This window comes from Pelobates fuscus, chromosome 4 (assembly GCF_036172605.1).
Source record: "Pelobates fuscus isolate aPelFus1 chromosome 4, aPelFus1.pri, whole genome shotgun sequence".
NCBI lineage: Eukaryota > Metazoa > Chordata > Amphibia > Anura > Pelobatidae > Pelobates > Pelobates fuscus.
This window is the reverse complement of record NC_086320.1, coordinates 283,467,528-283,481,668: the sequence shown is the minus strand read 5'-3', so window position 1 is coordinate 283,481,668 and position 14,141 is coordinate 283,467,528. Positions and strand designations below refer to the sequence as shown.

General features: G+C 41.1%; 1 protein-coding gene across 1 annotated transcript in view; it reads right to left on the bottom strand.

The window, feature by feature from the left end:
• Positions 1-13,986, bottom strand: part of EPDR1 (ependymin related 1) — a 69,493-nt gene extending 55,507 nt beyond the window's left edge. The window contains exon 1 of the mRNA XM_063452158.1: positions 13,666-13,986. Within this exon, the coding sequence (XP_063308228.1) occupies positions 13,666-13,919 (254 nt within the window). The 5' untranslated portion in view covers positions 13,920-13,986. The remainder of the gene's footprint in view (positions 1-13,665) is intronic.
• Between the last annotated feature and the right edge of the window lie 155 nt (positions 13,987-14,141).

Genomic DNA, 14,141 nt, shown 5'->3' with positions numbered 1-14,141 from the left:
ACATAATTCCATTCAGGTACCAGCTCACAATAAACTGTTTATTGTAGTATAACTGTTTTCCCAGTGCAAAGGACACCTCTTCCACAATTAGAAAGGGTCAATTAAAGGTGCTTTTATAGTATTTTATTAGCATGAAAAATGCATATCCATGCCAGAGCCAAGATACAATTACCGTAGTTAACTGTATAAGCCTTTGGCTGTGCAAAGAGTATTTTGCTTCTATGTCTCCGGTTCTTTTCTCCGAGTCTCTAGTTATGGCAGGATCATTGGTTAGATTCAGGTTCACCACATAAATTACAATAAAACTAAATATATCTTGGATCCTGAACCTTTTAAAAGAGTTTAAGCCTTTAATCTGTAAGTAAGAAATTCCTTTATAGTGCATGTTCAAACTGGAAAATTATCCATGCAACAAGGGCAACCCTGATAGACACAATAGGCTTGGTTTGCCTCAACCTAGCCTTCAAAAATGAGTCTGTGTAAAAGAAATTCTACCAGCCATATAGCAAATATTCTGCATCATTCTTGAGTGCAGAAAATAATTATTAGAAGTATTTAGGCTTATATAACCATGGATGGTGATGAAGAAAGATGACTTAGTGTAATGTTAGATAAGGTAACAAAATGGGAAGGGCACCCACCTTTGACTGTTGTAAGGTAGTGGTGATGGTAGACTTTCACCAGTGTGTAATATCCAATTAAGGGCTTCTCATGAAGAAGCCATGTGGACCAGCTGTGTATGTGCACGGCTTTGCAATCACAGATTTATCAATTAGATTTATTATAGCTCATCGAGAAGTCTTCCAATGGGAGGTACCCTACACAAATGCTAAATTAGCAATAAGATCTCCCAGCTGTCTGACAGACAGGAAGGTGTTTAAAAGGACACTGTAGGCACACAGACCACGTCAGCTCATTGAAGAGGTCTGAGTGTAGTGTCCCTTTTGCACCTAGTGCAGCAATGCTAAAAATTGCAGTTCCAATTCAGGTCTTCCTGAATTGAAACGGACCTTTGGTCCAGTATCTGACACTGGACGTACTCACGCTCTGCAATGATTCAATTCTTTCCTATGGGGAGGTCTAATGCAGCTTAGTATTCCTGGCACTATAGTATCCCTGTAACTGTTCACTTAAAAAAGTGTTAAGTCTATTGAAATCAGCAGCTTTAGAAAATTTAACAAAGAGAAATCACTCTGCATACATAAATAACTTCAGTAGGCTGAAGTGCTTTATGTATTTAGAGTGTTTGCAGACCACTTCACTTCAATGAGTGCTGTAGCCCTATCCTTTAACTCTGCAATGTAAAACACTGTAGTTTTAGAAACTGCAATGCTTACATTGCAGAGTTAAATCCATTTCTAGTTTCTGTCTTCCTGCACTGACCGAGCATAGAAGCATTGAATATAATGCTTTCCTGTGGGGAAGCTTGGATACATGTGCATCGCTAGCCACACATTCACATCGGGTCCCCAGTGCTCCTCTATCAGGGGCAATGTATTGGAAAATCACAAGAGGAGACATCATGGAGGAGAGGGAGCAGAAAAAACTTACGGGTGACCTTTACATAGGGGCACTATAGTGTTTGTAAGACAGCTTAAAGGGAACCTGTCATGACAAATAAAACTTATTCTTATGTGATAAAAAAATAAATACAAATTTTATCTATACAGAGTTGCTAGCAAATGCCTAGATTTTGTCTAAAATCAGAGATGAAAAAACATCCCTCCATCAGTCCAACTCACTATGTGCCAGTTAGCACAGAAATAAGGCTGTGCTCAGCATATCTGCTATCACTAAAATCAATAACTGGACACCTTTTCTGCTTGCCTTCTAACTATGGGAAAACAATGCCTGCAAGGGGAATGAGGGGCTGGCTCTGTGTGAGAGCAGCAGCAGCAGAATGAGAATAAACAAAAAAAAAAAATGAATGCAGGAGCTCTGGACAAGCAATCTGAGAATGGAGAGAGAAAGAGACAACATATACATTCTATTTACATACCATAAAGCCAATAAGTGTTGGGAACCTGTCTGTGCTTTCCATATAGGGGTATTGTAAGATGTGTGTCCTACAGCAGGTGCAACACCCACTGAAAACATGACTGATGCTTTCAGAAGGAGAGAAGGTTAATGGGAATAACTTAAAATATGAACTTTTAATAGTATTAAGGGAAAACCACTTAATTGTATAACATGAGTCAAGCCACATAGATAGAACACTTCAAACCTATATCTGTCATGAAATACTTACGTACTTTAACCCCTTAAGGACCAAACTTCTGGAATAAAAGGGAATCATGACATGTCACACATGTCATGTGTCCTTAAGGGAGAGGATTTTAATGTGCTCTAGTGTAGGGCTCAAGGAGAGGACTTGACGTGTTCTAATGCTACCTGAGATCAGTGGCAGTTACAGTTATTAAATTGTTTGCAGACACTGCTTGAGAGTGTAACTCCCACTAACCTATATGTCCTTGTTCTACCCAAGATTGGGCATTGCCTCCTGCCCTAGTGTTACATATTTCAGTTCTCTTGCTTGTGATTTCTTGTATTGCAGAGCTTGACAAATTTGCTAGGAATCTAGGAGCTAGCTAAACAAATTAGGAGCCAGATTTTTTTTAAACAAAGTTTCATTTTCAACAACAAAATGTAATTCTTAAAGGGACACTACAGTCACCTGAACCATTACAGCTTATCCCTGTAAGGTTTTCAATGTAAACACTGCCTTTTCAGAGAAGAGGTTTTGTTTAAATTGCTGCCTAGTAACACCTCCAGTGACAGCCAGACAGTCACTAGAGGTGATCTCAGGCTACATTCAGCATTTTCACACTCTACATGGAGGCGTTGAATGTTCCCCATACAGATGCATTGATTCATGCAACTCTATGAGGAGATGCTGATTGGCACAGCATAGCGTTTGTCACGTATGCGCAGTAGACTCCTATTAATTTCCCATGGAAAAATATTGACGTGGCTGAGATCATCTAGATTGATTATCTCCGGTATGGAGGTGAGCCCAGCCACGGTAAGACCGGCATGGCGTGGGAAAAAAGTTGAGTAAAATCACCCTTTTCTCATGCGATCAGAGTGGGCCGGTAACCTAAACAGACACACTCAATGACAGACACACACACACAAACTCACTGAAAGAAACACATTTTCTTACATACTTACCAATATTTTTTTTTTTTTTTTTTTACTTAGTACCCACCCAGCCCCCCTACCTAACAACGGCTTGGTTCTTAGCATACACTATACAATCACCATCAAAATGGTCTGGGTCACACATCATCATGCCCTCAGAAGAATCTTTCACTCACTACCAGGTTCTCCCATGTGGAAAGTTTCCAAGCATTTCATTTATTGGTAAGTAGAATTTTTAATATATATATCAGGGCTTGATTCAATGCATCTCTATGAGGAGATGCTGATTGGTGCAGCGTTTTGCAGTCAATCCTATAGTAAAACATTGGATTGGCTGGGAACATCAAGCTTCATCCACAACATACCATTACAGACACACACGCATACATATATATATACCATGACAGACAGACACACACCCCATGACAGACACATACACACACACAGCCAATGACAGACAAACCCATACACTCACTCTATGACAGGCAAACACTCACAGACTCACACATTATTGCTTGTATTGATACTTGGGGTCCAGTCGGCGACCGGCTGGGGGATTGTGCAGGCTCGCTGCAAGTTGGGGGATTATGGAGGAGCATGATGGGGGTTGTGGAGGCAGGTGGCTTACCGGGTGTATTGTTGCTGGGTCGCGAGGGATTTGTAATGTCCCTGCTATGCTACCTCGCGCGCCGCTTAGTGACTCCGAGTTCTGCATATTAAGTCATATTCCGGCCCCGGTCTCACTAAGCAGCTTGCGAGGGAGCAGAGCAGGGACGTCACAGCTCCCTCGCCCCCCCCTCCACGACCCCCAAGCATGACGCCTGCATAATCCCCCAACTTGCCGCATGCCTCAACAATTCCCCAGCCGGCCTACCGCCCGCCTCAGTGGTAACGGGCTGTCATATCCCAGATGCTAAGGCAAAATTCCTAGGCGCCAATGCGACCTGGCGCGTGGGATTTGTTGAGCCCTGATATATATAGTACTGTCATTATTTGATCTTGAAAAAACCCCAGAATGGATTGAAATGTTGTTCCTTCTGTTTCTGTAACCTACAGCACCATTAGAATCATGTTTATCAAGACCTGTAAGTGCACCCTTTGTGATTTCAAATATATATGATGAAAGTCCTCTACGCAGGACTGAAACGTTGATCGTCTTTTACATTTTGTACTAATACATTTTGTACTTTTAATACGTGAGTCAGCCGCACCATTTAAACCGCTGACAAGGTGAAGTGAATGACATTGATTATATCATTAGAATGGCACCTGTCAATGGGTGGGATATATTAGGCTGCAAATGAGCAGCCAGTTCTTGAATTCCATGTGTTAGAAGGAGGAAAAATGGGCAAGTGAAAAGATCTGAGTGACTTTGACCACGGCCATATAGTGATGGCTAGACAGCTGGGTCAGAGAATCTCCAAAATGGTAAGTCTTCTGAGCTGTTCCCAATAGGCAGTGGTTAGTACCTACCAAAAGTGGTGCAACCAGTGTCAGGGTCGCTCAAGGCTCATTGATGCACTTGGGAAGCGAAAGCTAGCCCATCTGGTCTAACCAAACATAAGCGCTACTGTTGCTGAAAAACATAATGCTGGCCATGATAAGAAGGTGTCAGAACACACAGTGCATTGCAGTTTGCTGCATATTAGGGTGATTAGCTGAAGACTGCTCAGAGTGCCGATGTTGACCCCTGTCTATTGTCGAAAGTGCTTTCAGTGAGCGTCAGAACCAGACTATAGAGCAATGGTAGGTTGGTCTCAATGAGGTATTTGCCGCGAGGCAAACAAGGCATTTGCCTTGGGCGACAATTTCCACAGGGCGTCAAAAAACACCGCCCCCAAATGCCCAGGCAAATACCTTGTTAGCCTGGCGGCTAACAAACAATCACTGCGGGCGGGCGGCGCTGGCGAGGGAGCACTGATTTGTGAGCTCTCTGCTCAGCTCCCTCTCGTGCCGCAGATTGATACCGGGAGCCGGAATATGACGTCATATTCCGGCTCCCGGCACCACTCTGCGGCGCACGAGGGAGCTGAGCAGAGACAGCTCACTAATCAGTGCTCCCTCGCCAGCGCTGCCCGCCCACATGGATTCTTAGTTAGCCGCCCGCCTGCCTCCCTTACTGTCAGAAGGGACCCCAGGGAAAAAAAAATCCACCCAGCACTCCCAAAGGTAGGGAGGCTGGGTGGATTTAAACAAAAAAATAACAAAAAAAGTGAGTGATTGTGTGTGTCTGGCTGTCAGTGTGTGTATGTCAGTGTGTATGTCTGGCTGTCAGTTTGTGTCTGTGAGTGAATGAGTGTGTATGTGTCGGGCAGTGACTGTGTGCGTCTGTCAGTGTGTGTCCAAGTAATAGTGTGTGTGTATGTTATTGTTTGTCAGTGTATATGAGAGTGTGTGTCTGTCAATGAGTGTATGCGTCTGTCAATGAGTGAGTGTTTGTCAGTGAGTGAGCGTCTGTCAAAGTGCGGCCTTGACAGGAAGGGGTGGGGAAAATTTTAATTTGGAGGGGAGAGGGGGGAAGGGGGGGTGCCCGAGCACCGTCCTGCCTAGGGCAGCCCAAATCCTAAATACACCACTGGTTGGTCTAATGAATCATGTTTTCTTTTAGATCGTGGTGCATTATTTACCTGGGAAAGAGATGGCAGCAGCATGCAATCCGGGTAGAAGGGGCAATGTTCTGCTCAGCATTGGGTCTCAGCATTCATGTGGATGTTACTTTGACACATACCACCTACTTAGACACTGTTTTGGCAGTACATGGGGGATCTACACAATATTGGCAGGTGATTTTAATGCTGGAGCTGATCAATATATAAATATAGTGTAGATTGGATTAGACATATTAGTCCAGTAGACACCATGCCTAAATACCAGAGTATTGCAGTATATATATACCCCAAATGTGAAAAGAAAATACCAATTTAATTATGAAATTAAAAAATTACAACTAATTCTGATAACTATGAACTAATTACCTTAGTTACACTACAGAATGAATAGGGTTACTGGAGTGCCTAGCACCAGTGAACCATCATGCTGAAAATATCACATCAGATTGTAATTTGAGATAAAGCGTAGTGCCAAAAAATAATGCTAAACCAAAGAATTAAAATAGAACAGTACTGCAAACTTAATATGAGCCTGGCAGTCATGCAGGGAAGTTCAAGCAAACAATATTACCCAAAATACAGAATAGACTCAATGAACATTCCAGTCACATAAACCACTTGAATGCTTACGGTGAGTTGTGTTTAGAAGTTAACAGTCTGTCCCCTTTGTCTTTTATAAAAGTGCCAATTTCAGGAGAATTACTTAAATTGCGTCCTCCCAGCAGGTTTTCCTGCTTTCTCATAATGCTGGGTTCTCTGTGTGTCTCAGGCTTTATGTGTCTATATTTCATTTAACTTCATCTTTTACACAAACCAGGAAAGGCCACAGAAAAAAAGCTTCAGTGATGGATAATTGCACTCTTGTCAAGTACTCCTCTTGTGGAACCCGTGCAAAACTGACTGGTACTTCCAAGGTGACAGCCTTGACAGTATGTAATGAGCCATGGAAATGTGGCCATGTGATTACAAATTTTAAATGAAAATACTTCTTTAGAAAATAATCATGCCTGCGTGATAACATCTACATGACCTTCAAATTACCACTCTTCAAAATGTCAATTTTATCTTTGTTAGATAACTGCAGGACTGTTAGTTAAATAGAACCCACAAGGTTTTCAATTATTTATTTTTTTCAATACAATTGAGACACAATTTGACTTGTAAATATGGAACTTCCTCAGGGAAGTGTACATAATGTGTTTAGCACTCAGGGTGGAATTATTTCTTGCCATCTCCAGTAACATCAAAAAAAAAAAAAATATGCCCCCCCCCCCCCCCCCCATCACCTTTTATATATGTCTTTTCTGACCCCTCTTACTCGCCTGCATGTCTCTCATGGATTTTTTAGCCTGTGCTGATATTTTCCTTTCAGGTTTAGAATACACTGCAATGCTGCTGCCGGCCAGTAGGTGGTGCTGTGTGTATGGAGAGAGGCAGGGATAGGAATCTACATCTTAGAGACAACCTACAGATCAGGTAAGTGAGGGATGGGAGGCAGGGGACAGCCTACAGGAAGGGTCAGCAAGGAGCAGGAAGGTAAAGTAGGAGAAGAAGCAGAAATGAGCAGGAAGGGTCAGCAAGGAGCAGGAAGGGTCAGCAAGAAGCAGGAAGGGACAGCAGGTGCAGAAAGAATCAGGAGCACAAAGGTAAAGTAGGAGAAGGAGCAGAAAGGAGAAGGAACAGAAATGAGCAGGAATGGACATCAATGAGCAGAAAGGAGAAGGAACAGAAATGAGCATGAAAGGAACAGAAATTAGCAGAAAGGGTCTGCAAGGAAAAGGAAGGGGCAGGAAGGGACAGTAGGAGCACAAAGGTAAAAGACAGATAGAATCAGAAGGAGCACAAAGGTAAAGTAAGAGAAGGAGCAGAAAAGAATAGAAATTAGCAGGAAGGGTCAGCAAGGAGCAGAATGCGTCTGCAAGGAGCAGAAAGGGGCAGCAAGAGCAGGAAGGGACAGAAGCAGCACAAATGTAAAGTAGGAGAGCAGAAAGGAACAGCAAGGAGCAGGAAGGTAAAGTAGGAGAAAGAGCAGGAAGGGGCAGCAAGGAGCACAACGGTAAAGGAGCAGAAAAAATCAGAAGGAGCACAAAGGTAAAGTAGGAGAATGAGCAAAAAGGAGCAGGAAGGGTCAGCAAGGAGCATGAATGGGCAGCAAAGGTAAAGTAGAAGAAGGAGCAGAAATGATCTGGAAGGGGCATCAAGGAGCTGGAAGGGCCAGAAGGAGCACAAAGGTAAAGTAGGAGAAGGAGCAGAAAGGGTCTACAAGGAGGAGATAGGAATCAGAAAGAAAAAGGAGCAGAAGGGTGCAAAAGAAGCAGAAAGCAGCAGAAAGATAAAGGAACAGAAGGAGCCAAGAAGGAGAGAAGACAGTGTCAGAAGAAAAAGAAGACTGTGGAGAAGAAAAGGAGATTGGAGCAGGAAGGACAAGTGAAGTCATTCCTCCACTTCATTCTGGTCACCACATCATAAGGCTTTGGTGCCTGGGCCTGGCAGTGAAACTTTGGACCTTCTTAGGTAAAAAAAAATATCAGTGCTAATGTGTTCACTTTTATTTACTGAGTGTCAGAAAGCACTGAGTGCTGCTGGATAGGGGTGTCACTGATTGGCTAGAACAGTCAGCTGGCACTCTAAGCCAATCAGTAGCTCCCCATTCATAAAAAAGTAAAACATTTTTATAAACCGGGAATTAGCAATTGGCTTAGAGCGTCAGCTGACCACTCTAGTCAATCAGCCGCACCCATGCCTGACACCCATGTCAATCTGCACTTCCTGACACTCCATTTCAGAAGCCGAATAACACTGAGCGACCTGGAAATCTGGAGCTGGAGGAAGCCTTTGGGGTTAAACCATTTGAGAGCGGTTTAACCCCTTAAAAGAAAGAGAGCACCCAGAAGCCTTCTTGCATCATAGCATTTTCATTTAGATGAAGTTGTTATGATGACCAAAATGTTCCTTTAATTTGACAAACATGCATGCACCATAGTTGTGAAAATGCTATTCACCCTGGCTTTATGTGATAATGACCATGCCCCTCCCCTTCAGGACACTGTCAAAAAGGGGCCAAACATGGATGCCATTACAATTATGCCTTCCCACACCCCCATGGAAAAATTCATGCGGACGCCCCATTTGTGACTCTTTCTTCCTCCTGTTTTTCCCCTTACCTAAATTACACCGTTGGATTTCCTAATAGCCTTGCTGCATATCTCCTTTATCCTACATTAACCAGATCCTGAATTGTATCATAGTGGAGTGGAACTAGGGCAGAGGTCATGATGATACCTCTCTCTCTAAAGTTCCTGAGTGAGCTCCTTGTGAGCGCAGGACATGATAGTGTTTAACTGCTTGAAAATGGCTTACCAATTAAACCCTTAACCCCTTAACGACGAGTGACGGACGAGGTCCGTCACTCAGGGGAATGCGTTAATGACGAGTGACGGACCTCGTCCGTCACCCGTTAAAATTAACCCCAGATCGCCGCAATCGCGGCGATCGTGGGGTTAATGGTGCTCCGGTCTGCCTCTGCATTAGAGGCAGACCGGGAGCACCGGATCGGGCTGTCAGAGTACATGTGCCCGCTCTGACAGCATGCCAGAGCGGGCACATGTGCTCAGTATACTCACCTCCGCCTCCCTGCACTTCCTGGTTCTGTGTGAAGTGCAGGGGGACGGATCTTCAGTGATCCTGCCCCCTGGTGGGAAAAAAAAATTAGTAAAATTAAAATCCCACCCCCCTTTACCCATTTTAATAAAAAATTAACCCCTTCCCTGCCAATTGATCACTGACTACAGTGATCAATTGGCAGGGATTACATTTTACTAAGATCTGATTTTTTTTTTAACCCCTGAGGGTTAATTCTTTTTTTTTTAACCCTCAGGGGTTCAATTTATTTTATTAATTAATTTAAATATTTTAAAATTATAAATTTAGCTAGCTGGGGAGGGTGGAAGTTAGTGGGGAATTGGGGGATTTAGTATTACGCTAACTAGGGGTTAACGTTAAAAAAAAGTTTAAAAATAAGCTTTAAAAAGTTAAAAAATTAAGTTTAAAAAAAAGTTTTAATAACATTTAAGTAAAAAATTTTAAAAAATAAACCCTTTACCCAGTCCAAATAGAAATTAACCCCTTCCCTGCCAGTCGATCACTGCCTACAGTGATCAAAATACAGATCACAGTATTATACTGTTCTAATTTTTTTTTTTAACCCCTGACGATTAACTTTTATTTATTTTTTTAACCCTCAGGGGTTAAATGTATTTAATTAACTAATTTAAATATTGTATAATTAAATATTTTGCTAGCTGGGGTGGGTGGGAGTTATGGGAAAATGGGGAATTTACTGTTAGTGCTGCTTACTGCTAGTTAGGGGTTAACGTAAAAAAAAAAGCTTAGAAAAATGTTAAATCTGTAAAAAAAAGTTTTACGAAAGTTTAGGAAACTTTAAAAAAATGAATAATCAAAACAAAAGTTTAAAAAATAGTTTTAAAAAGTAAAGAAAGTTTTAAAAAGTAAAAAAATACATTTAATAACGCTCATTACCACTACACCTGGTACAAGCTAGCGGAAAAATGATCCCACGCTAAGGTTCAAAATATGCCTTTTGAAATACCCTGGGATGTCTTCTTTAAGAAATGGTATGGCTTTATGGGGTATTTGGTTTATATAGCCTGGTAAAATACTCTAAAATGGGACATGGGCACAGCGTAAAAATTTAAAGTTTGAAAAAAAATGGAATGGCTGTGTCCCAAATGTGCCCCTCCGATGTCCACATATACCTGGCAAAGGTACATACGGGGGTATTTTTGTACTCAGCAGACATAGCTGAGCAACATATGAAGTATTATACAGTGGTAGTACACATAAGGTTTGCAAAATATACTGTGCAAACTCACTTTGTGTGCCAAAAAGGCAGAAAAAACGCTTATTACCACTACACCTGGTACAAGCTAGCGGAAAAATGATCCCACGCTAAGGTTCAAAATATGCCTTTTGAAATACCCTGGGATGTCTTCTTTAAGAAATGGTATGGCTTTATGGGGTATTTGGATTATATAGCCTGGTAAAATACTCTAAAATGGGACATGGGCACAGCGTAAAAATTCAAAATTTGAAAAAAAATGGAATGGCTGTGTCCCAAATGTGCCCCTCCGATGTCCACATATACCTGGCAAAGGTACATACGGGGGTATTTTTGTACTCAGCAGACATAGCTGAGCAAAATATGAAGTATTATACAGTGGTAGTACACATATGGTTTGCAAAATATACTGTGCAAACTCACTTTGTGTGTCAAAAAGGCAGAAAAAAACGCTTATAACCGCTACACCTGGTACACGCTAGCGGAAAAATGATCCCATGCTAAGGTTCAAAATATGCCTTTTGAAATACCCTGGGGTGTCTACTTTAAGAAATGGTAGGCCTTTGTGGGGTAGTTTGAATTTAAAACCTGCAAAGATGCTTGGAAATTGCACATAGGCCCGGCGTCAAAATTCAAAGTTCGGTCAAAACTGATATGGCTTGGTCTCCTATATGGCACTGTAGCTTCACAAAATAGTGCCATAGACATACAATGGGGGTGTCCTTTTACTCAGAAGACTTAGCTGAGCATAATTTGGGGGGTTTGAACTTAGTGGCACACATGAAATATACAAAATGCCCAGCAAAAATGCAATCCGTATGTAAAAAATGCACAAAATTATTTTTTACCACATACTTTGGCATGTAATGGTAAAAAAATGGGGGCATGTTAAGGCACAATATGCACCTTATGAGATACCCTAGAGTGTCTTCTTTTACAAATGGTAGGCCTTTGTGGGGTGTTTTGAACAGTCAAACTGTTATAATACCCCAAATGGAAGCATAGGCTCATTAAATCCGTCTCTCAAAATTCTACTGTGAATACTGAAAAGGACAGGTCTCCTGTATGGCACTGTAGCTTCACGAAATAGTGCCATAGACATACAATGGGGGTGTCCTTTTACTCAGAAGACTTAGCTGAGCATAATTTGGGGGGTTTGAACTTAGTGGCACACATGAAATATACAAAATGCCCAGCAAAAATGCAATCCGTATGTAAAATATGCACAAAATTATTTTTTACCACATACTTTGGCATGTAATGGTAAAAAAATGGGGGCATGTTAAGGCACGATATGCACCTTATGAGATACCCTGGAGTGTCTACTTTTATAAATGGTAGGCCTTTGTGGGGGTTTTTTGAACAGTCAAACTACTATAATACCCCAAATGGAAGCATAGGCTCATTAAATCCGTCTCTCAAAATTCTACTGTGAATACTGAAAAGGACAGGTCTCCTATATGGCACTGTAGCTTCACAAAATAGGGCCAAAGACATACATTGGGGGTACCGTTGTACTCAGCAGAAGTAACTGAACACATAATAAAACTTTGTACAGGAATAGCACACACCAACTTTACAAAATACACATGAGAAGTTCTTTGTTATAAGTTTGTGTGCGAAAACCACCAAAAAACACAATTTTACTCCAATATTTAGCAGAGGTTGGCGGTAAAATGGCTACGTAGAAAGTGTCAAAACAACCTTAGGTAAATAGCCTGTGGTGTCTACTTTATATAAATATATACTTTTGTGTGGCAATTTTGTTTTCTTTTATGGCTATTAGGCTTACAAGACAAACATACCAAATTCTAAAATCGCTCCACATAAAAAGTTTATTTTACTCCTTGTGCTTTGTGACCTGTAACTACCAAAAAAAACTTAAAATCCCAGACACATTATATATTCTGTAATTCAGAACAACTAAATGAATTTATTTTTAATTACTTTCCTTAACCTGCACTAATTATGTACACATTATTATTGCAAAAACTGTAAAAAAAACACACAAAAATTATTTTTTTTGCATATTTCTGTATTTTTTTTATAATAAATAAGCATTTATATATATATGTGTTACATCAAATTAAAGCCCTTTCTGTCCTTTAAAAAACGGTATATAATATGTGTTGGTGCAATAAATTAGTAAAATGCAAATTGCAGTTGAACGCAAATAGCAAAAAATGCAAAAAATGCCGTTGTCATTAAGTGAAAGACAAGCTTCTGAAGCTCTGTCCTTAAGGGGTTAAGGATAGAGGAAGCTCATTTCGATCACATGACCTGGATGTGCAAGATTTGCTGCAGGGGGACTACCTCGGATGTCAGGCAGGATCCCCGATAGCGATTGGCAGCATGGGTGAATATCCGGGCTGGGAGGAAGGCCCAATCGCTAGGGTATGCTATGTCGTTCTATGCCTTCCTATGTCGAAGGGTGTACTATGCCGTTCTACAAAAGATGGGCTATCTTTTGTAGGACAACATAGTACACCCGTCGTTGAGAAAGTGTTAATGTAGAGGAAGTGCCAATTCAAAGAGATTAAATTATTATAGTGCCTACAATGTCCCTTTAAAGTTATAATGTATAAATAAAGCCCTAAAATAAACACTTTACACATAATATCAGCTTCTGTCATTTATTACTTAATCTCTCTCTTATTAAGTAAATGGTATAATTTCTGCACACCTTACGTGATTATACGCTTTCAGTGAAATAGGGTAATTATGATGAAATTTTAGGTAATTTATATGCATACATAATGATTTATATTAATTATTAATAATGCATTACTTATTGTAATTTGTATTACTTTGCAGGAAAGCCATCCTGTTACATATTAGAATACAATACCACTGTACCCTGCTAGCACACAGGTGGTTAATAAATTAATTGGTTTTAATTAAACCACTTCTTATACAATTGCACAGGAGGAAAGTTCCTTATACAAAGCTGTGACAAAGCACATTTTAACCATTTAATTTCTAAGCTCAGTACCTTTAAATAAACATAATATCAGAATAATCATTTCTGTGCTATGTGATGTACCTGTTCAAACTTACCTCTTGCAGGGTACCAAGCTCTTTTTTTCTTCTAGGATACGGATTCTTTGCTGTTTGACATCATAAGAAATTAAGGATCTAATGTTTCTGCCAGTATTATGATCATAGGCTACAATCCTGCCTTCCCACTGCGGAGGTGCCTGGCAGGGGGTGATCTGGGCAGATGCCCCTCTTGTATTTGCATTGCTCAGGAAAAGCAAAATAAGGCCATGGATTATACTGCCGTACAAGCTTTGCAGGTGCCTGGCCTCCATCGTCAGCTCTTACAGTCAGCAGTATTCTATCACTTCCCCTACCCCCATCCTCCTGAGTGTTGACAATCTGCACAGAAGCAGGGAGGAGCCCAGAGCAAGTGCAGTGTTTGGGCCCTGCTAGAGGATGGGGGCACTGCCAAACCTCAAGAGGGGAAAAATACAGGTTAACAAAACAAGTAAACAGGGTTTTGTGGAGAGTGTTAGGTTTCAAAATATATTTTA